This window comes from Dryobates pubescens, chromosome 31 (genome assembly GCF_014839835.1).
Source record: "Dryobates pubescens isolate bDryPub1 chromosome 31, bDryPub1.pri, whole genome shotgun sequence".
Lineage (NCBI taxonomy): Eukaryota > Metazoa > Chordata > Aves > Piciformes > Picidae > Dryobates > Dryobates pubescens.
The window spans coordinates 8,127,453-8,147,854 of NC_071642.1; the positions used below are offsets into that span (position 1 = coordinate 8,127,453).

A 20,402-nucleotide genomic window follows, 5' to 3' on the forward strand; every position below is an offset into this window, starting at 1 on the left:
GGGTGGTTGTGCCCCACAGTGCCTCAGGCCTGGAGCCTTGCTTGGGGTGGTTGTGTCCCACACTGCCCCAGGCCTGGAGCCTTGCTTGGGGTGGTTGTGCCCCACACTGCCCCAGGCCTGGAGCCTTGCTTGGGGTGGTTGTGCCCCACAGTGCCTCAGGCCTGGAGCCTTGCTTGGGGTGGTTGTGCCCCACAGCCTGGCAGTCTGTGGACTGCAGACAACAGCTAGGCCAAGCCTTGCGGCACTTCTCTACCTCCTGGCTCTGAAGATGACCTCTGTGTGATCTCCACCCCCTCTCCTGGACCTCCCCTGCTCCTGGATCCTTCACCTCTGCCAGGTGCTGCAGAGGTGCCCCAGGGGCTGAGTGCTGTCTGCATGCCCCTCAGGTGCAGTGCAGGTGATGGTGGCTTCCCGCAGCCTGTGCTGGGGCATGAGCATCGCTGCTCACCTGGTGATCATCATGGACACTCAGTACTACAACGGCAAGATCCACGCGTGAGTGACCCCCCCCCGGGCCCCCCCTGCTCCCCTGACCACCAGGGAACCAGCCCCTGATCCCAAGGGATCCATCCCTGCCCAGGTGCAGGCTGGGAGCTGTGGCAGAGCTCTGGAGGCTTTCGTAGAGTCACAGAGTTGGGTTGGAAGGAAGCTGAAAGCTCATCCAGCTCCAGCCCCCTGCCATGGGCAGGGACTCCTCCCACCAGCCCAGGCTGCTCCAGGCTTTGTCCATTGAGTCCAACCCCTCTGCCCCACCAGGGGCACCCCCAGCAGCTTGCCCAGGGGCACAATGCCCAGGGGGGGTTGGAAGCTCTCCACACCAGGAGACTCCACAACCTCTCTGGGCAGCCTGCTCCAGGCTTCCAGCACCCTCACAACAAACAACTTTCTCCTCAGGGGCAAACAGAACCTCCTGGCTGCCACTTTGTGCCCCTTGGCCTGGCCCTGGGCACCACTCAGCAGAGCCTGGCCCCAGCCTCTTGCCCCCCAGGCTCCCTTCAGCTCTTGCTGAGCATTGCTCAGCTGCCCTCTGGGGCTGCTCTTCTGCAGGCTCTCAGCCCCAGGGCTCTCAGCCTTTGCTGCTCCCAGAGCTGCTCCAGGCCCCTCAGCAGCTTCCCAGCCTGCCCTGGGCTCTCTCCAGCACTTCCCTGTCCCTCTGGAGCTGGGGAGCCCAGAGCTGGACCCAGGGCTGCAGATCTGGACAGGGTAGAAGGGCAGCAGAACCTCCCTCGCCCTGCTGCCCACACTCTTCTCCATGCCCCCTAGGACACCCTTGAGGCCTTCTTGGCCAGCAGGGCACACTGCTGGCTCCTGGGCACCTTGCTGTCCCCCAGCACTCCCAGCTGCTTGTCCTTGGGGCTGTTGCCCAGCAGGTGCCCCCTGGCCAGCCCTGCTGCAGGGCTTTCCCTGAGCTCCCTGTGTCTGCCCCTCAGGTACGTGGATTATCCTATCTATGACGTGCTGCAGATGGTTGGCCACGCCAACCGCCCGCTGCAGGACGACGAGGGCAGATGTGTCATCATGTGCCAAGGATCCAAGAAGGTTGGTGAGGGGCTTGGGGCCACCATCTCTGCTCTGCAAATGCCCCCATCTCCTGCCTCAGGCTGTGGACTTCATCTCCTGGCTTTGGGCAGGCCAAGGGAGAGGAAAATGAGCAGGGGGTTGCAGGAGCTCTGCTGCAAAGACAGGCTGAGGGAGCTGGGGGTGTTCAGCCTGGAGAAGGGGAGGCTCCAGGGGGGAACCTAACAGCAGCCTTCCAGTATCTGAAGGGAGCTCCAGGAAGGATGGAGAGAGGCCTGCAGGGACAGGAGCAGGGGCAGTGGCTTCGAACCAGAGCAGAGCAGACTCGGGTTGGGTGTTAGGAAGAAGTTCTTCCCCATGAGGGAGGTGGAACACTGCAACAGGTTGCCCAGGGGAGGTGCTTGAGGCTCCATCCCTGCAGATACTCAAGGGGAGGCTCAGCAAGGCCCTGGGCAGCCTGCTGTAGCTGGGGATGTCCCTGCTGGCTGCAGGGGGGGTTGGACTGGATGAGCTCTGGAGGACCCTCCCAGCCTGGACCATTCTGCGGCGGTTCTCCGTTCAACCTTTGCCGCCCAGGAGACGTTCCCCAGGGCGCTGGGAGGGTGCTGGGAGTTCATTTTCCTCCTGTCCTGCTGCAGGATTTCTTCAAGAAGTTCCTCTATGAGCCCCTGCCAGTGGAGTCCCACCTGGACCACTGCATGCACGACCACTTCAACGCCGAGATCGTCACCAAGACCATCGAGAACAAGCAGGACGCTGTGGACTACCTGACCTGGACCTTCCTCTACCGCAGGATGACTCAGAACCCCAACTACTACAACCTGCAGGGTGAGCAGGCAGGGCTTGGGGCTGCTGGAGCTTCCCTTGGGGGCTCTCAAGGGACTCCTTGTGGCCTGGGAGCAGCTTCCCTCCCCGGCCTGGAGGAGCTGCCGAGCCCCAGGCTGACGCCGCCGTGCCCTCAGGCGTGTCCCACCGGCACCTCTCCGACCACCTCTCGGAGCTGGTGGAGCAGACCCTCAGTGACCTGGAGCAGTCCAAGTGCATCAGCATCGAGGATGAGATGGATGTGGCCCCCCTCAACCTGGGCATGATAGCTGCCTACTACTACATCAACTACACCACCATAGGTGAGGCTCAGCAGGGCTCCTGCTTGTCCCCTCGCCCTGTGTCCCTCCTTGTGCCCCAGGTGGCAGCTCAGAGATCCAGGGAGTGCCTTGGGCTGGAAGGGACCTTGGAGATCATGGAATTGTGAGGCTTGGAAGGCACCTCAAGGCTCAGCCAGCTCCAAGCCCTCTGCCATGGGCAGGGACACCTCACACTACAGCAGGTTGCTCACAGCCACCTCCAGCCTGGCTGCAAACACCTCCAGGCAGGAGGCTTCCACCACCTCCCTGGGCAGCCTGTGCCAGGCTCTCACCACCCTCCTGGGGAACAACTTCTTCCTCACAGCCAGTCTCAATCTCCCCACTTCTAGTTTTGCTCCATCCCCCCAGTCCTATCCCTCCCTGACACCCTCAGAAGTCCCTCCCCAGCTTTCCTGGAGCCCCCTTCAGATCCTGGAAGGCCTCAAGAAGGTCTCCTGGGAGCCTTCTCCTCTCCATCCTGCACAACCCCAACTCCCTCAGTCTGTCCTCACAGCAGAGCAGCTCCAGCCCTCTGCTCCTCCTCGTGGCCCTTCTCTGGGCACATTCATGTAGTTCCAAACCATCCACTTCCACCTCCCACCAGCCCAGGTTACTCCAGGCCTCATCCAGCCTGGCCTGGGACACCTCCAGGGAGCATCCAGGCCCTCCCTGGGCAGGGTTCCGTTCAACTCCATCCCTCAGCCTCCCGCTGCCCGCCCTGGGGCGCCTCCTGTCCGCCCTGCTCTCTGCCTCACCCCCTCTGCCTTCTCCAGAGCTCTTCAGCATGTCCCTCAACGCCAAGACCAAGGTGAGAGGGCTGATTGAGATCATCTCCAACGCTGCTGAGTACGAGAACATCCCCATCAGGCACCACGAGGACAACCTGCTGCGGCAGGTGAGCGGCGGCGGCCCGGGGGGGCTCCCCGCCGGCTCTGCCGGGGTGCTGCCCGCAGCCTCCCTCTCTGGGGGTCTCCAGGCGCTGAGGGCTTGCTCCTCTCTCCCTGCAGCTGTCCCAGAAGGTCCCCCACAAGCTGACCAACCCCAAGTTCAACGACCCCCACGTCAAGACCAACCTCCTGCTGCAGGCTCACCTGTCCCGCATGCAGCTGAGCGCCGAGCTGCAGTCAGACACCGAAGAGATCCTCAGCAAGGTGCAGCAGGCTGGCCCCTGCCCCCCTGTGCCCTCCCCCTTCTCTCCTCCCCCTCTTCCCCCCTTCTCTCCTCCCCCTCTTCCCCCCTTCTCTCCTCCCCCTCTTCCCCCCTTCTCTCCTCCCCCTCTTCCCCCCTTCTCTCCTCCCCCTCTTCCCCCCTTCTCTCCTCCCCCTCTTCCCCCCTTCTCTCCTCCCCCTCTTCCCCCCTTCTCTCCTCCCCCTCTTCCCCCCTTCTCTCCTCCCCCTCTTCCCCCCTTCTCTCCTCCCCCTCTTCCCCCCTTCTCTCCTCCCCCTCTTCCCCCCTTCTCTCCTCCCCCTCTTCCCCCCTTCTCTCCTCCCCCTCTTCCCCCCTTCTCTCCTCCCCCTCTTCCCCCCTTCTCTCCTCCCCCTCTTCCCCCCTTCTCTCCTCCCCCTCTTCCCCCCTTCTCTCCTCCCCCTCTCCCCCCCTCCACTCCCCCAATCCTGTGCCCCCCACGCCCCCTGTGTCCCTCTGAGCCCTCAGTTTCCCCCAGCAGGATTTCAGGCCCCAAATCCCATGGAGTCCTCCCAGGGCTGGCTCCAGCTGGAGGGCAGGAGCCTCTGGGGCTTTCCTTCAGCTTTTGGGCACAGGATCCCCAAATCCCAGCGTGGGGAGGTTGGGGGGGGATGGGAAGTGAGCTCTGGAGATCATCCAATCCCAACTCCCCCCCCTGCTCCAGCAGGACACCCACAAGGCAGCAAAGCTGGGGAAGGGGCTGGGGAGAAGGAGGCTGAGGGGAGACCTTCTGGCTCTCTCCAGCTCCCTGCAAGGAGGCTGGAGCCAGGTGGAACCTGGCTCCAGCCTCCTTGCAGGGAGCTGGAGAGAGCCAGAAGGTCTCTTCTGCCTAGTGTCAGGTGATAGAAGAGGAGGAAAATGGCCTCAAGTTGCCCCAGGGCAGGTCAAGGTTGCCCCTGAGGAACAATTTCTGCCCCTTGAGGCTTGCCCAGGCCTGGCCCAGGGCAGTGGTGGAGTCCCCAGGCCTGGAGGGGATTCCTAGCCCTGGAGCAGCAGTGCTGAGGGCCATGGGGTGGTGGTGCCCTGGGGGCAGTGCTGGGGGAAGGGTTGGGCTCCATGGTCTTGAAGGCCTCTTCCAGCCAGAGCCCTTCTGTGGCTCTCAGCTTGAGGATGGTTACAGTCCCCAAGCAGCTGTGTCTGTGTCTCCTGCCCTGTGTCCCAGGCCATCAGGCTGATCCAGGCCTGTGTGGATGTGCTGTCCAGCAATGGGTGGCTGAGCCCAGCCCTGGCTGCCATGGAGCTGGCCCAGATGGTGACCCAGGCCATGTGGTCCAAGGATTCCTACCTCAAGCAGCTGCCTCACTTCACCTCGGAGCACATCAAGCGCTGCACAGACAAGGTGAGGCCTGAGCAGGGGTCCCTCAGCTCCTGCTTCAGCCAGGGGCCAGCGCAGGGCTGAGGATGGCAGAGCTGAGCTGCTGGAGGCTCTGCAGAGGGACCTGTGCCAGGCTGGGTGGATGTGCCAAGGCCAGCAGATGAGGTTCACCAAGGCCCAGCGCTGGGTCCTGCCCTTGGGGCACAGCAACCCCAGGAAGGCTCCAGGTTGAGGGCAGAGTGAGTGGAAGCTGCCTGGTGAGAAAAGGCCCTGGGGGTGCTGGCTGCCAGCAGCTGGAGAGGAGCCAGGGGGTGCCCAGGTGGCCAAGAAGGGCACCAGCAGCCTGGCCTGGAGTGGGCAGCAGGAGCAGGGCAGGGATAGTGCCCCTGGGCTGGGCTCTGGGGAGGCCACAGCTTGAGGGCTGGGCTCAGGGTTGGGCTCCTGACTGCCAGGAGGACTTTGAGGGCTGGAGCAGGGCCAGAGAAGGGCAGGAAAGGTGGGGAAGGGTCTGGAGAAGAGGGCTGGGGAGGAGCAGCTGAGGGAGCTGGAGAGAAGGAGGCTGAGGGGAGACCTTCTGGCTCTCTGCAGCTCCCTGAGAGGAGGCTGGAGCCAGGGTGGGGGTTGGGCTCTTGTGCCAAGGAACAAGGGACAGGACACAAGGGAATGGCCTCAAGTTACCCCAGAGCAGGTTCAGGTTGGCCATGAGGAACAATTTCTTGCCCTTGAGGGTTGTCCAGGCCTGGCCCAGGCTGCCCAGAGCCTCATCCCTGGAGGGATTCCGGAGCCCTGGAGCTGTGGCGCTGAGGGCTTGGCGCCGCCCTGGGGCGCTGCTGGGGTTCGGTGCCGGACTCCAGGCTCCTGGCAGCCTCTCCTGAGCAGAACAAGGCCGTGGCTCCATGCCCCTCTCCTTGCCTGCAGGGTGTGGAGAGTGTCTTTGACATCATGGAGATGGAGGACGAGGACAGGAACTCCCTGCTGCAGCTCTCCGACGCCCAGATCGCCGACGTCGCTCGCTTCTGCAACCGCTACCCCAACATCGAGCTCTCCTACGAGGTGGTGGAGAAGGAGAGCATCAGGAGGTGACCTGGGCCAGCCTGCCCCCCCCCCCCCCGCCTGCCCTCCCAGCTGCAGGGCACGGCCCTGACCCTCACTCTCTGCTCCTCTCCCCCCGCAGCGGCGGCCCCGTGGTGGTGCTGGTGCAGCTGGAGCGTGAGGAGGAGGTCACCGGCCCGGTCATCGCCCCTCTCTTCCCACAGGTGGGTGCCAGCCTGGGGCCAGCAGGGGGCTGCCGGCCCGCGGGGGGGTGCCCCCCTCCCCCCCCAGCCTGGGTAACCCTTCTCTCCCTGGCAGAAACGCGAGGAGGGCTGGTGGGTGGTGATCGGGGACTCCAAGTCCAACAGCCTCATCTCCATCAAGCGCCTGACGCTGCAGCAGAAGGCCAAGGTGAGCGGCCGGGGGCGGGGCCTGCCGGCTGGGGGCGGGGCCTGCCGGCTGGGGGCGGGGCCTGCCGACTGGGGGGCGGGGCCTGCCGGCCGGGGGCGGGGCCTGCCGGCCGGGGCTCCCTCTGCCGCCACTGACTCCAGCTCGGCCTTCCCTGCGCAGGTCAAGCTGGACTTCGTGGCCCCGGTCACGGGGACCCACAACTACACCTTGTACTTCATGAGCGACGCCTACATGGGCTGCGACCAGGAGTACAAGTTCAGTGTGGACGTGAAGGAGGCAGAGAGCGACAGCGACTCCGACTGAGCCCGGCCCTGGGGCTGGCTTCCCGCTCCCGGCACCTCCCCCCCGGGGCTGGCCTCCCGCTCCCGGCACCTCCCCCCCGGGGCCGGCCTCCCGCTCCCGGCACCTCCCCCCCGGGGCCGGCTTCCCGCTCCCGGCACCTCCCCCCCGGGGCCGGCCTCCCGCTCCCGGCACCTCCCCCCCGGGGTGGCCTCCCCCTCCTTTCCTCCTCTTTTGTGTTGTTTGGTTGGTTGTTTTTTTACGGCCTGGGCGCCCTGTACAGAGTGAGCAATGGAATAAAGCCCTGAGGACTCCCAGCGTGGGGTGGGGGTGGGAGGAGAGCTCTGGAGATCATCCAGCTCCAACCCCCCCTGCCATGGGCTCCTCCCACCAGCCCAGGCTGCTTCAGGCTTTGTCCATTGAGTCCAAGCCCCCTGCCCCACCAGGGGCACCCCCAGCAGCTTGCCCAGCAGCACAGTGCCCAGGGGGGGTTGGAAGCTCTCCACACCAGGAGACTCCACAACCTCTCTGGGCAGCCTGCTCCAGGCCTCCAGCACCCTCACACCAAACAACTTTCTCCTCAGGGGCAAACAGAACCTCCTGGCTGCCACTTCGTGCCCTCTGCCCCTTGGCCTGGGTACCACTCAGCAGAGTCTGGCCCCAGCCTCTTGCCCCCCACAGCTCCTTCAGCTCTTGCTGAGCATTGCTCAGCTGCCCTCTGGGGCTGCTCTTCTGCAGGCTCTCAGCCCCAGGGCTCTCAGCCTTTGCTGCTGCCAGAGCTGCTCCAGGCCCCTCAGCAGCTTCCCAGCCTGCCCTGGACTCTCCCCAGCACTTCCCTGTCCCTCTGGAGCTGGGAGCCCAGAGCTGGACCCAGGACTTCAGATTTGGGCCAGGTAGAAGAGCAGGAGAACCTCCCTCACCCTGCTGCTCACACTTCTCCATGCCCCCCAGGACACCACTGGATCCTTCTTGGCCACCAGGGCACACTGGTGGCTCCCCAGCACTCTCAGCTCCTTCTCCCTGGGGCTACTCTCCAGCAGGTTCCCTCTTCCCTGTGCTGCTCCCCAGCAGAGGCCCTGGCTGGGGGCTCCTCCAGCAGCACCCTTGCTCTTGGGCTGGGAGGCCCAAATCCAGCTCCAGTCCCTCTGTGCCACCTCCTCTACCCACATCCTGTTCCCCCACCTCCCAGGGGTGCTGTTGGCAGCTCTGAAAGGAGGCTTTGGGCTGCAGAGCTCAGCTTTATTGAGCAGGGGGCTGGGGGGGAGGGGGCAGGGGTGAGGAGGGAGAAGGAGGGGGTGGGGAGGGGGCAACAATCCTGCCCCAGGGCCCAGACTCAGCCAGGCACCACCACAGGCTCCACCCTCCCCCGCCCCATCCCCGGGGCCTCCCCTGGCAACCCCCAGGCACCCCCCCAGTCCCATCCCCGGGGCCTCCCTTGGCACCTCCCCTGGCACCTCCCCAGTCCCATCCCCGGGGCCTCCCTTGGCACCTCCCCTGCCCCCTCCCCTGCCCCATCCCCGGGGCCTCCCCTGGCGCCCCCCGCTCCCGGGGGCGGTGCCGCGGTCCCGGCCCCGCCGGCAGGGAGCTCCCCGCGGGGCTCAGCAGAGCTCGGGGCGCTGGTAGCGCCAGAGGGCGATGTCGCCGTCGTCGCCGCAGGAGGCCAGCAGCCCGGGCTCCCGCGGGTGCCAGGCCACGCAGTTGACGTCCTGGGCGTGGGCACGGGGCACGTGGGCTGCCAGGCTGAAGGAGGGCTGCAGGGGCAGCCCCGAGGGGGTCTCCTCGAAGACGCGGATGGCGTCGTCCCCGCAGGCCGTGGCCAGCGCCCCGCTCAGGTGGCACCTGGGGAGGGAGGCAGGGAGGGAGCGGTGCCCGGGGGGTGCCACCGGCGGTGCCACCCCGGGAAGGGAGCTGGGAGGCTCTGCCGCTCACCAGGCCACGTCGTAGATGGTCCTGGAGTGGTAGCCGGAGAGGTTGCAGACGCACTTCCAGGTGGGGTCGGTGCCGCTGCAGGGCACCCCTGGGAGGGAGGAGAGCAACTGAGCCACGGCCTGCCCCTGGGGCAGGGAGCTCTGGAGGGCAGCCAGAGGGCATCAAGCCCCCTGCCCCACCAGGGGCACCCCCAGCAGCTTGCCCAGCAGCACAGTGCCCAGGGGGGGTTGGGAGCTCGCCACACCAGGAGACTCCACAACCTCTCTGGGCAGCCTGCTCCAGGCCTCCAGCACCCTCACAACAAACAACTTTCTCCTCAGGGGCAAACAGAACCTCCTGGCTGCCACTTTGTGCCCTCTGCCCCTTGGCCTGGCCCTGGGCACCACTCAGCAGAGTCTGGCCCCAGCCCCTTGCCCCCCACAGCTCCTTCAGCTCTTGCTGAGCATTGCTCAGCTGCCCTCTGGGGCTGCTCTTCTGCAGGCTCTCAGCCCCAGGGCTCTCAGCCTTTGCTGCTCCCAGAGCTGCTCCAGGCCCCTCAGCAGCTTCCCAGCCTGCCCTGGACTCTCCCCAGCACTTCCCTGTCCCTCTGGAGCTGGGGAGCCCAGAGCTGGACCCAGGGCTCCAGATTTGGGCCAGGTAGAAGAGCAGAACCTCCCCTGCCCTGCTGCCCACACTCTTCTCCATGCCCCCCAGGACCCCACTGGATCCTTCTTGGCCACCAGCTGTGTCCTCAGCAGGGCAGAGCAGAGGGGCAGGACTCTGCCCTTGCCCTGGTTGCGCTTCATGAACTTCCTCTCTCCCAAGGTCTCTCCAGGGCTCACTGGATGCCAGCACAGCCTGCTGGGGGTCACCACTCCTCCCAGTCCTGCACCATCAGCACACTGGCTGTGGCTCCTCCCTGTCCCTTCACCCAGGGCACTGATGCAGATGGATCACATCACCTCCAGAGCTCCTTCCATCCCCTCCCATTCCATCCCCTGCCCAAGCCTGGCCCCAGTCCTGACCCCTGGGGCCTCCAGCTCGACCTGGTGCCACTGACCCCAACCCTCTGAGCTCTGTCCCTCACCAGTTCTCCTACCTCATGCCCTCTCCTAACCCCCACTCCATGAGCCTCCCCCCAAGGATGCCACGGTAGGGCAGTGCCCAAAGCCTGGGCACCACCCACCCCCTGCCCTCCCCAGCCCTGCCCCCACCACCCCAGGCCATCAGACAGCTCAGACTCCTCCATCCTGCCCCTGAGCTGCTTTCTGGGTCAGGGCAATCCCCAAGTCTGCCTTCTGCAGCTGGGGCAGGCAAATCCCAGACACTGATACAGGCTGGGCAGGGACTGGCTGCAGAGCAGCACTGAAGGAAAGGCCTTGGGGGTGCTGGGGGAGAAGCTCAACAGGAGCCAGCAGTGAGCACCTGCAGCCCAGAGAGCCAAGCAGAGCCTGGGCTGCAGCAGGAGAAGTGTGGCCAGCAGGGCCAGGGAGGGGATTCTGCCCCTCTGCTCCACTCTGCTGAGACCACAGCTGGAGCTCTGGGGCCAGTTCTGGAGCCTCTGTGCCAGGAAGGATCTGGAGGTGCTGGAAGATGTCCAGAGCAGGGCCACGAGGAGGAGCAGAGGGTTGGAGCTGCTCTGCTGTGAGGACAGACTGAGGGAGTTGGGGTTGTGCAGGCTGGAGAGGAGAAGGCTCCCAGGAGACCTCATTGTGGCCTTCCAGGATCTGCAGGGGGCTCCAGGAAAGCTGGGGAGGGACTTTTGAGGGTGTCAGGGAGGGATAGGACTGGGGGGGATGGAGCAAAACTGGAAGTGGGGAGATTGAGATTGGCTGTGAGGAAGAAGTTGTTCCCCATGAGGGTGGTGAGAGCCTGGCACAGGCTGCCCAGGGAGGTGGTGGAAGCCTCCTGCCTGGAGGTGTTTGCAGCCAGGCTGGAGGTGGCTGTGAGCAGCCTGCTGTGGTGTGAGGTGTCCCTGCCCATGGCAGGGGGGTTGGAGCTGGCTGAGCCTCGAGGTCCCTTCCAGCCCTGCCCATTCTCTGAGTGTGTGACTGTGCTGCCCAGCAGGTGGCACAGCAGCCCTGCCCCAGGCTGGCCTCACCCTCCTGGTTGCCAGGCTGGAAGCGGCGCCAGATGCGCAGGCTGCGGTCGTCGCTGCAGGAGGCCAGGCGCTCGCCGGAGCTGTCGAAGGCCACGCTCCAGACCGTGGACTCGTGGCCCTCCAGGGTGGCACAGCAGACCCAGTCGTCCTCCTCCTCCTGGTACAGCTTCACTGTGTCGTCATAGCTGGCAGAGGCCAAGAGCTGGGGGAGGGAGGGGCGAGGGACACAGCAGAACAGGTCACAGAGGTGTTCCCCCCCCCCCCCGAGGCGCTGCAGGCCAGGCTGGGGGAGGGCTGGGGCAGCCTGGGCCTGCTGGGAGGTGTCCCTGCCCAGGGGATGATGGTTGAGGTCCCAACCCAACCCCACACCAGCATCCAGGAACAAAATCAACCATTCCTGGAGTGGAGACCTTCTGGTGGCCTCCCAGGATTTGAAGGGGGCCAGAGAAGAGCTGGAGAGGGACTCTGGGCAGAGGCATGGAGGGACACAGGGTGATGGCTGCAGGGAAGAGGAGGCTCTGAGGAGACCTTCCTGGGGCCTTCCAGTGCCTGCAGGGGGCTCCAGGAAAGCTGGGGAGGGACTTCTGAGGGTGCCAGGGAGGGATAGGCCTGGGGGGGGATGGAGCAAAAGTGGAAGTGGGGAGATTGAGATTGGCTGTGAGGAAGAAGTTGTTGCCCATGAGGGTGGTGAGAGCCTGGCACAGGCTGCCCAGGGAGGCTGTGGCAGCCTCCTGCCTGGAGGTGTTTGCAGCCAGGCTGGATGAGGCTCTGGCCAGCCTGCTGTGGTGTGAGGTGTCCCTGGCCATGGCAGGGGGTTGGAGCTGGCTGAGCCTTGGGGTCCCTTCCAGCCCTGACAGCTCTGTGATTCAGACTGGAAGAAGCTGGGTTGAGGTTGGACATTGGGAGGAAGTTCTTCCCCTTGAGGCTGGGGAGAGCCTGGCACAGGCTGCCCAGGGAGGCTGTGGCTGCTCCCTCCCTGGAGGTGCTCAGGGCCAGGCTGGCTGAGGCCTTGAGCAGCCTGTGCTGGTGGGAGGTGTCCCTGCCCAGGGCAGGGGCTTGGCACCGGCTGAGCTTTGAGCTCCCTTCCACCCCAACCCATTCCACGAGTCCACGCCCCGGGTGCCAACCAACTTCCCTTCACCACAGCCTCAGGCTGGCAGAGCTGGGCCGGGAGCAGCTCACAGCTGCACTGGGAGGGGGGCTGGGGTGGCACTGGGGACCCCCTGCCCAGCAGCCCCAGCTGGTACCTCCTGGCTGGGGTGCCACACCACGTGCTTGACGTCCTGGCTGTGGGAGTTGAGGACGCTGACGCACTCGTACTCCTCCTCCTCGTCCACTGCGGGGAGGAAGAGCTTGTGGGGAGGCTGGGGCTGGGGGGGGACACCCCCCACTGCCTCCCCACCCCCTTCCCCCTCACCTTCCCAGACCCAGACGCTCTTGTCCCGGCTGCAGGTGGCCAGCAGAGTGCCAGAGGGGGCCCAGGCCACCGACTTGACCTCATTCTCGTGGCCCTCCAGGGTGGTGATGCACTGCGGAGGGACAGCGGCAGAGGGGCACAGGAGGGTGCCCAGGGGGCACCGGCTGGGGGGCACGGGGGGGGGGGGGGGGGGGAGGTGGGGGGGGTCCCAGGGGGTCTCACCTCGAAGCCATCATCTTGCTTCTTCCAGATGCAGGTGGTGGCATCGAAGCTGGCAGAGGCCAGGTAGGAGCCGCAGGGGGACCAGGCCACCCTGCGCACCGTGCGCTGGTGCCCATCGCCCAGCACCGCCTGGCACGACCAGCCCGAGCCTGCCCGCAGCGGGAGGGTGCCCACGTGAGCCCCAGGGGCAGGAGGGTGCCCACGTGAGCCCCGGGGGCAGGAGGGTGCCCAGGTGAGCCCCGGGGGCAGGAGGGTGCCCACGTGAGCCCCGGGGGCAGGAGGGTGCCCACGTGAGCCCCGGGCAGCAGGAGGGTGCCCACATGAGCCCCAGGGGCAGCAGGAGGGTGCCCACGTGAGCCCCGGGCAGCAGGAGGGTGCCCACGTGAGCCCCAGGGGCAGGAGGGTGCCCACGTGAGCCCAGGGGCAGCAGGAGGGTGCCCACGTGAGCCCAGGGGCAGCAGGAGGGTGCCCACCCTAGCCCCAGGGCAGCAGGAGGGTGCCCACGTGAGCCCAGGGGCAGCAGGAGGGTGCCCACGTGAGCCCAGGGGCAGCAGGAGGGTGCCCACGTGAGCCCAGGGGCAGCAGGAGGGTGCCCACCCTAGCCCCAGGGCAGCAGGAGGGTGCCCACGTGAGCCCAGGGGCAGCAGGAGGGTGCCCACCCTAGCCCCAGGGGCAGCAGGAGGGTGCCCACGTGAGCCCCAGGGGCAGCAGCACCCTCAGCCCCTCCTTCTTCCCCCTCTACCCCCACCCTATATCAAGCCCCTCCCTCCTTCTCATATAGCCCCGCCCCCTCCGTTGCCCTCCCAGCCTCGCCCCTCCCCTCTTTCCCTCCAATACCTGTAGCCCCACCCCACTGCCAAGCCCCTCCCATCCCTTAGCCCTTCCTCAGCTCCACTCCTCCATAATTGTGACCACACCCCCTTAAGCCCCTCCCACCCAACCTCCATTACTCCCTAACCCCACCCCATTCTGTTACCCCACCCCTCCATGTAACCCCGCCCCTTTAGCCCCACCCCCTTATTTAGCCCCTCCCTGCCCTACTCTTTCTGGCCCCACCCCTATACCCATAACCCCGCCCCCTTAGAGCCCTTCTGGGACCACAGCCCTCGCGAAGCCACACCCTTTTCTACATAACCCCGCCCCCTCCATAGCCCCGCCCCCATGCCTGTAACCCCGCCCCCGTAGAGCCTTCCTGGGCCTGCAGTCCCGCCCTCACTCGGCCCCTCCCATTGCCACATAGCCCCACCCCCTCCATAGCCCCGCCCCCTTAGAGCTTTCCCAGCCCCGCAGCCCCGCCTCTCACCACCCTCCTCCCAGCGCCACTTAGCCCCGCCCCGGCAGCTCCGCCCCCTGCCCCTAGCCCCTCCCCCTGCCCCTAGCCCCTCCCCCGCCATTCCGGTCCCGCTCCCTTCCCGTTCCCGCCCCGCCCCCGTCCCGCTCGGGTCCCGGCCCCGCCCCGCCGGCCCCGCACCGTCTCGGCCCCGCACCGTCTCTGCCCCACAGGCGCACGCAGCGGTCGCCGCCGCAGGAGGCCAGCAGGGTGCCGCTGGGGTTCCAGGCCAGGAACCAGCAGCGCGAGTCGGGGTGCGCCGGCAGCCGGCACAGCAGCTCCAGCGCCTCCTTCATGGCGCCGCCGGCCCCGCGGCCCTGAGCCGCGGCCCCGCTCCGCCGCCGGAAGCGGAAGCGCCGCCGGCCGCCGCCGGAAGCGGAAGCGAGCGGCGCGCCGGAAGCCGAGGCGCCGGGAGCCGGTGCAGCCGGGCGGGATGTACACCCCGGGCGGGCCGGGGCTGCCCGGCGGCAGGCGGCGGGGCCGCGGCGGGGCGGCGGGCGGCGGCCTGCCCAAGCAGCCGGAGCGCAGCCTGGCCTCGGCGCTGCCCGGGGCGCTCTCCATCACGGCGCTCTGCACGGCGCTGGCCGAGCCCGCCTGGTTCCGCATCCACGGCGGCACCTGCGCCCGCCAGGAGCTGGGCGTCGCCGATGTCCTGGGCTACGTCGATCCCGAGCTGCTGCGAGGTGAGGGCCGGGGCGGGAGGGCTTGCTCCGGGTCGCCTTCGCCGGCCGTCCCCTTCCCCCCTTCCTTCGCCGGCCGTCCCCTTCCCCCCTTCCTTCCCCGGCCGTCCCCTTCCCCCCTTCCTTCCCCGGCCGTCCCCTTCCCCCCTTCCTTCCCCGGCCGTCCCCTTCCCCCCTTCCTTCCCCGGCCGTCCCCTTCCCTCCCTCCCTCGCCGGCCGTCCCCTTCCCTGCTGCTCGGGGGGTGGCTCCCAGCCTCTGCTGCCCCAACCCCCCCCAGTCCCGGCTCCCTGGAGGTCGTTACTGGCCACTGGGATGTGCTGCCCAGGGAGGTGGTGGAGTCCCCATCCCTGGAGGTGTTTAGGCAGAGCCTGGCTGAGGCCCTTGGTGCCATGGTTGAGTCGATCAGATGGTGCTGGGGCAGAGGTTGGACTGGGTGATCTCGAAGGTTTCTTCCAACCTGGTTCATTCTGCTCTGTTGTTACTGAAGTTTTGTCCTCTGGCAGCACCCAAAGGTGCCGATTTCCAGCCCTTTGTGCCTTAAAGCTGCTCAGGGCTCTGCTGTCAGCACTGAACCTGTGGGGGCTGGGGCAGCCTGAGCAGCCCCAGGGCTGTTAATCCCTGGGAGAGGAGCAAAAATGTTGTCCCCAGATGATCTGCTGAGCTGAATGCTGGCAGCAGGGCTTGGGTGTCCTCACCAGGGGGGGTTGGGCTTCAACCAGGGAACTGATGGAGGTAAATCCTTCAGCCACAGAGTCTGGGTCCCAGGGAAGGGTCTGGAGAGCAGGAGAAGCTGAGGGAGCTGAGGCTGTTGAGCCTGGAGAAAGGGAGGCTGAGGAGAGACCTGCTGGCTCTCTGCAGCTCCCTGAGAGCAGGCTGAGGGTGAGATCTCTCCTTCCAAGTGGTGAGACAAGAGAAACCAGGCTCAGATTGCACAAGGGGAAGTTTGGGTTGGGCATGAGGAGCAATTTCTTCCCCTTGAGGGCTGTCAGTGCCTGGAACAGGCTGCCCAGGGCAGTCCCCAGCCCTGGAGGGGGGTTTCAAAGCCTCAGAGCTGTGGTGCTGAGGGCCATGGTTCAGCCCCAGCCTTGGCAGGGTTAGAGAAGGGTTGGACTGGGTGACCTTGAAGGGCTTTTTCCAACCAGAACACCTCCATGGGGCTATGAATTCGTGGGACCATAGCACTGTTTTGCTTGGCAAAGCCCTTCAGGGTCATCCAAGCCAACCACCCACCTCCTGCCCCATGGGCATCAAACCCTGGGGCTACTTCCACCCCAGCAGCTGGGCACACACAAAAGAATTTCCTGCCCCAGCTTCCTTCTTTGGGCTTTAGCCTCCCTGCTCCCAGCCCCACAGGAGCTGAGAGGGTGGCCTTGAACCTCAGGACATTTCCAGTGCCAGCTGTGGAGCCACTTATGGATGGGCACAGCCCTTGTGTGTTGGATTTGATGGCTTGGAGGGGCCTGGAGCAGCTCTGGGAGCAGCAAAGGCTGAGAGCCCTGGGGCTGAGAGCCTGCAGAAGAGCAGCCCCAGAGGGCAGCTGAGCAATGCTCAGCAAGAGCTGAAGGAGCTGTGGGGGGCAAGAGGCTGGGGCCAGGCTCTGCTGAGTGGGGCCCAGGGACCGGGGCAAGGGGCACAAAGTGGCAGCCAGGAGGTTCTGTTTGCCCCTGAGGAGAAAGTTGTTTGGTGTGAGGGTGCTGGAGGCCTGGAGAGGCTGCCCAGAGGCCTGCCAGAGGCCTGCTCTCTGCTGCCCAGAGAGGTTGTGGAGTCTCCTGGTGTGGAGAGCTTCCAACCCACCCTGGGCATTGTGCTGCTGGGCAAGCTGCTGGGGGTGCCCCTGGGTGGGGCAGGGGTGTTGGGCTGGGTGAGCTCCAGAGCTCCCTTCCAGCACCACCAGGTTGGCACTGTGAGGGTCTGTGCCAGCTGGCATCTGGGTGTCCCTGTGGCTTTCAATTCACAGTTCACAAACCAAAGTCTGTGCCCAGGCCAGGTGCTGCTGTGCCCTGGATGGGAGCAGAGCAAAGGGAGCTGTGGAATCCTTGGATGGTCTGGGTTGGAGGAGCCCTTCAGGATCCAGCACTGCCCCCCTGCTCTAAGCCCCCCCAGCCTGGTGCTCAGCCACCTCCCCCAGCACCAGCAGCAGCAACCAGCTGGGGAGGGGGGGAGGGGGGAAGGGAGTTTCCTGGTGCTCAGCTCCTGCCTTTGCCTTTCCCTTTGCCCCCAGATTACTGCATGAACCCTCAGACAGTCCTGCTGCTCCGGGTGATTGCTGCCTTCTGCTTCCTGGGCATCATCTGCAGCCTCTCAGCTTTCCTGCTGGATGTCTTTGGCCCCAAGCACCCAGCCCTGAAGATCACTCGGCGCTACGCCTTCGCTCACATCCTCACAGGTCAGCCCAGGCCCCCCCCGGAGCCCCCTGCCAGCCCAGCCCCCCCCCGGAGCCCCCTGCCAGCCCAGCCCCCCCCCGGAGCCCCCTGCCAGCCCAGCCCCCCACAGAGCCCCCTACAGAGCCCCCCACAGAGCCCCAGAACTCTCAGGCTTGGAAGGGACCTCAAGGCTCAGCCAGCTCCAACCCCCTGCCATGGCCAGGGACACCTCACACCACAGCAGGTTGCTCACAGCCACCTCCAGCCTGGCTGCAAACACCTCCAGGCAGGAGGCTGCCACCACCTCCCTGGGCAGCCTGTGCCAGGCTCTCACCACCCTCCTGGGGAACAACTTCTTCTTCACAGCCAATCTCAATCTCCCCACTTCCACTTTTGCTCCATCCCCCCCAGTCCTATCCCTCCCTGACACCTCCTCTGCTCCTCCTCCTGGCCCTGCTCTGGACACCTTCCAGCCCCTCCAGAGCCTTCCTGGCACAGAGGCTCCAGAGCTGGCCCCAGAGCTCCAGCTGTGGTCTCAGCAGAGTGGAGCAGAGGGGCAGAATCCCCTCCCTGGCCCTGCTGGCCACACTTCTCCTGCTGCAGCCCAGGCTCTGCTTGGCTCTCTGGGCTGCAATGCTGACTGCTGGCTCCTGCTGAGCTCCTCTCAGGGCACCCCCAGGTCCTTTTCTCCAGGGCTGCTCTCCAGCCAGTCCCTGCCCAGGATCTTCAAGATCACCCAGTTCCAACCCAAGCCACAGGCAGGGACACCTCCAGGATGCTCAAGGCCTCATCCAACCTGTTGGCCTGGCTGAGCTCTGGAGCTGCCTTCCAGCCTGGACCACTCTGTGTGCTGCAGAGGCCTGCAGGCTGCTGTTGGCCTGGCTGAGCTCTGGAGCTGCCTTCCAGCCTGGACCACTCTGTGTGCTGCAGAGGCCTGCAGGCTGCTGTTGGCCTGGCTGAGCTCTGGAGCTGCCTTCCAGCCTGGACCACTCTGTGTGCTCCAGAGGCCTGCAGGCTGCTGTTGGCCTGGCTGAGCTCTGGAGCTGCCTTCCAGCCTGGACCACTCTGTGTGCTCCAGAGGCCTGCAGGCTGCTGTTGGCCTGGCTGAGCTCTGGAGCTGCCTTCCAGCCTGGACCACTCTGTGTGCTGCAGAGGCCTGCAGGCTGCTGTTGGCCTGGCTGAGCTCTGGAGCTCCCTTCCAGCCTGGACCACTCTGTGTGCTCCAGAGGCCTGCAGGCTGTTGTTGGCCTGGCTGAGCTCTGGAGCTGCCTTCCAGCCTGGACCACTCTGTGTGCTCCAGAGGCCTGCAGGCTGCTGTTGGCTTCCAGCCTTGTCTCAGGGGGGTGTCACTGAGTGTCTCCCCTTCTCTGCCCTTCAGTCCTGCAGTGTGCCACTGTGATTGGGTTCTGCTACTGGGCCTCAGAGCTGATCCTGGCCCAGCAGCAGCAGCACAAGAAGTACCATGGCTCCCAGGTCTACGTCACCTTCGCCGTCAGCTTCTACCTGGTGGCCGGGGCCGGCGGAGCCTCCATCCTGGCCACCGCTGCCAACCTCCTGCGCCACTACCCCACCGAGGAGGAGGAGCAGGCCCTGGAGCTCTTCTCTGAGATGGAGGAGAATGAACCTTACCCAGCTGAGTATGAAGTCATCAACCAGTTCCAACCTCCCCCAGCCTACACCCCCTGAGGCCGCCGGCCTCGCCGCCTCCTCCTCCTCCTCCTCGACGTCTCCTCCAGGCTCTTCTGACCTCCCTCCCCCCCCAGCAGAGGGAGAGGAACTTTGGGTGGGTTTTATTTAGGGTCAGAGCATCCATTTTTATGTTGTTTGGGGGGGGGGGGGGGTTGGGGGGGGGTGGGTTTGGTCCAGCTTAGCCTTTGCTTCCTTGGCTGCCGAGGCGGTGAGCTGGGAGCCCCTGCCCCGACCAGGGCAGGCATCGCCCTCCCCTGCCCCCCTCCCCACCTCTCCCTTTCTCCCCCTCCCCAGTGTGGGATTCTCAGCCTGGCAGGGTGGGGGGGAGCATCCCACCTCCCCTTTCTTCCTCCAACCAGCTGGAGAAACCCCTAGGGAAAGCAGCTGGCCCAGGACAGCACAGAGGTGGGAGAGAGGAGGGAAGCAAAGCGACCCCCAGCCCAGCGCCGCCCCCCGGGGAGGGCTCTGCACTTTAGTTCAGGCTCTGGAAGTTGGGGGGGGGGGAGGGAGGGGGGGGGGACACACACACAGGGACAATTTGGGGTCTTGGAACTGCTGTAGATCTCCCCCCCCCAATTTTGGAAGCAGGTGGGACCCCTGGAAGCTCTTCCCAGCCCTGGTCGGGGCTCCCCTGCTGCTGCAGGCACAGAGCAGCAAGGGGCAGGAAAGGCTGAGGCTCAAACTGGCTTTGGGGGGGGTCAGCAGGTTTGGGGGGGGGTCAGCAGGTTTAGGGGGGGTCAGCAGATCTTGGAGGGGTCATCAGATTCTTGGGGGGGTCAGCAGATCTTGGGAGGGGTCAGCAGGTTTGGGGGGGTCAGCAGATTCTTGGGGGGGTCAGCAGATCTTGGGAGGGGTCAGCAGGTTTGGGGGGGGTCAGCAGAACTTGGGGGTTCAAATTCTTGGGGGGGTCAGCAGATCTGGGGGGGGTCAGCAGGTTTGGGGGGGTCAGCAGATTCTTGGGGGGGTCAGCAGATCTTGGGAGGGGTCAGCAGGTTTGGGGGGGGTCAGCAGAACTTGGGGGTTCAAATTCTTGGGGGGGGTCAGCAGATCTGGGGGGGGTCAGCAGATCTCGGGGGGGTCAGCAAATCTCGGGGGGGGTCAGCACATTTGGGAGGGGTCAGATTCTTGGGGGGGTCAGCAGATCTTGGGGGAGTTTAGCAGATTTTGGGGGGGTCAGGAGATTTGGGGGGGGTCAGCAGATCTTGGGGGGGTATTAGCAGATTTGGGGGGGGGGGTCAGCAGGTTCTGGGGAGGACTTTAGCACATCTGAAGGATTTTAGCCAATCTCCAGGGGGGGTTGAGGAACCCTTTGGGTTTCAGCAAATCTTGGGGGGGGGGGGGGGGAGAAAATCTTGGGGAGGGGTTGACCAAATCTTGGGGGCGGGGGGGAAGGGGGGCAACTCTTGGGGTGGGGTTAAGCCAAGACAGCCAGACTTGGGCTCAGTGCCAGCTCCTGCTTGAGCCCAGCTCTGCCTCTGGCTATTATGCAAGTTCCTGCCCCCCACCCCCCCAGCCCCCCCAATTCCCATCTCCCTCTCCTGCTGTTTTTTTTCCCTGCCCCCTTTCCCCCCCCGTTTTTATCTCCCTGATTTTTCCCTTCTGCTCCTGGTTTTATTCCCTCCCCACCCCCCAAGAGCCCTGAGAGCCACTGGAGCAAACTTTCCTGCCTGGAGAGCTCAGCCCAGCCCAGGAGGCAGCTGCTGGGGACAGCTCCTGGGATTTATTGTTGGGGGTTCAAGGTTGTTTAACACAAATCCAGCAGGAAATTCCCCCCCCCCCCCAATCCCCCTCCCTTCCAAGAGAGCAAATCCAGCAGGAACTTCCCCT

At 65.6% G+C, this 20,402-nt stretch overlaps 4 protein-coding genes across 4 annotated transcripts in view; 3 read left to right on the forward strand and 1 right to left on the reverse strand.

Moving 5' to 3' along the window:
• The window catches only part of SNRNP200 (small nuclear ribonucleoprotein U5 subunit 200), a 45,515-nt gene extending 38,614 nt beyond the window's left edge, over positions 1-6,901 (forward strand). Inside the window, exons 35-45 of the mRNA XM_054174887.1 lie at positions 387-495; positions 1,431-1,539; positions 2,157-2,346; positions 2,481-2,645; positions 3,416-3,537; positions 3,650-3,793; positions 4,990-5,166; positions 6,061-6,221; positions 6,317-6,398; positions 6,493-6,585; positions 6,745-6,901. Coding sequence (XP_054030862.1) covers positions 387-495; positions 1,431-1,539; positions 2,157-2,346; positions 2,481-2,645; positions 3,416-3,537; positions 3,650-3,793; positions 4,990-5,166; positions 6,061-6,221; positions 6,317-6,398; positions 6,493-6,585; positions 6,745-6,888 — 1,496 coding nt within the window. The 3' untranslated portion in view covers positions 6,889-6,901. The remainder of the gene's footprint in view (positions 1-386; positions 496-1,430; positions 1,540-2,156; positions 2,347-2,480; positions 2,646-3,415; positions 3,538-3,649; positions 3,794-4,989; positions 5,167-6,060; positions 6,222-6,316; positions 6,399-6,492; positions 6,586-6,744) is intronic.
• Positions 6,902-8,462: 1,561 nt separating this feature from the next.
• On the reverse strand, positions 8,463-14,166 carry CIAO1 (cytosolic iron-sulfur assembly component 1). The gene is made up of 7 exons (XM_054175130.1): positions 14,000-14,166; positions 12,513-12,661; positions 12,291-12,402; positions 12,121-12,209; positions 10,874-11,075; positions 8,794-8,881; positions 8,463-8,703 (listed from the first exon to the last, which is right to left on the reverse strand). Exons 1-7 carry the CDS (start codon positions 14,136-14,138, stop codon positions 8,463-8,465), a joined length of 1,020 nt encoding a protein of 339 aa, XP_054031105.1. The 5' UTR covers positions 14,139-14,166.
• A 105-nt stretch (positions 14,167-14,271) lies between these two features.
• TMEM127 (transmembrane protein 127) lies at positions 14,272-18,597 on the forward strand. Its single transcript, XM_054175186.1, has 3 exons — positions 14,272-14,525; positions 16,745-16,909; positions 18,265-18,597. Exons 1-3 carry the CDS (start codon positions 14,276-14,278, stop codon positions 18,570-18,572), a joined length of 723 nt encoding a protein of 240 aa, XP_054031161.1. The 5' UTR covers positions 14,272-14,275; the 3' UTR covers positions 18,573-18,597.
• A 106-nt stretch (positions 18,598-18,703) lies between these two features.
• Positions 18,704-20,402, forward strand: part of DDX56 (DEAD-box helicase 56) — an 11,279-nt gene continuing 9,580 nt past the window's right edge. Inside the window, exon 1 of the mRNA XM_054174907.1 lies at positions 18,704-18,708. Within this exon, the coding sequence (XP_054030882.1) occupies positions 18,704-18,708 (5 nt within the window). The remainder of the gene's footprint in view (positions 18,709-20,402) is intronic.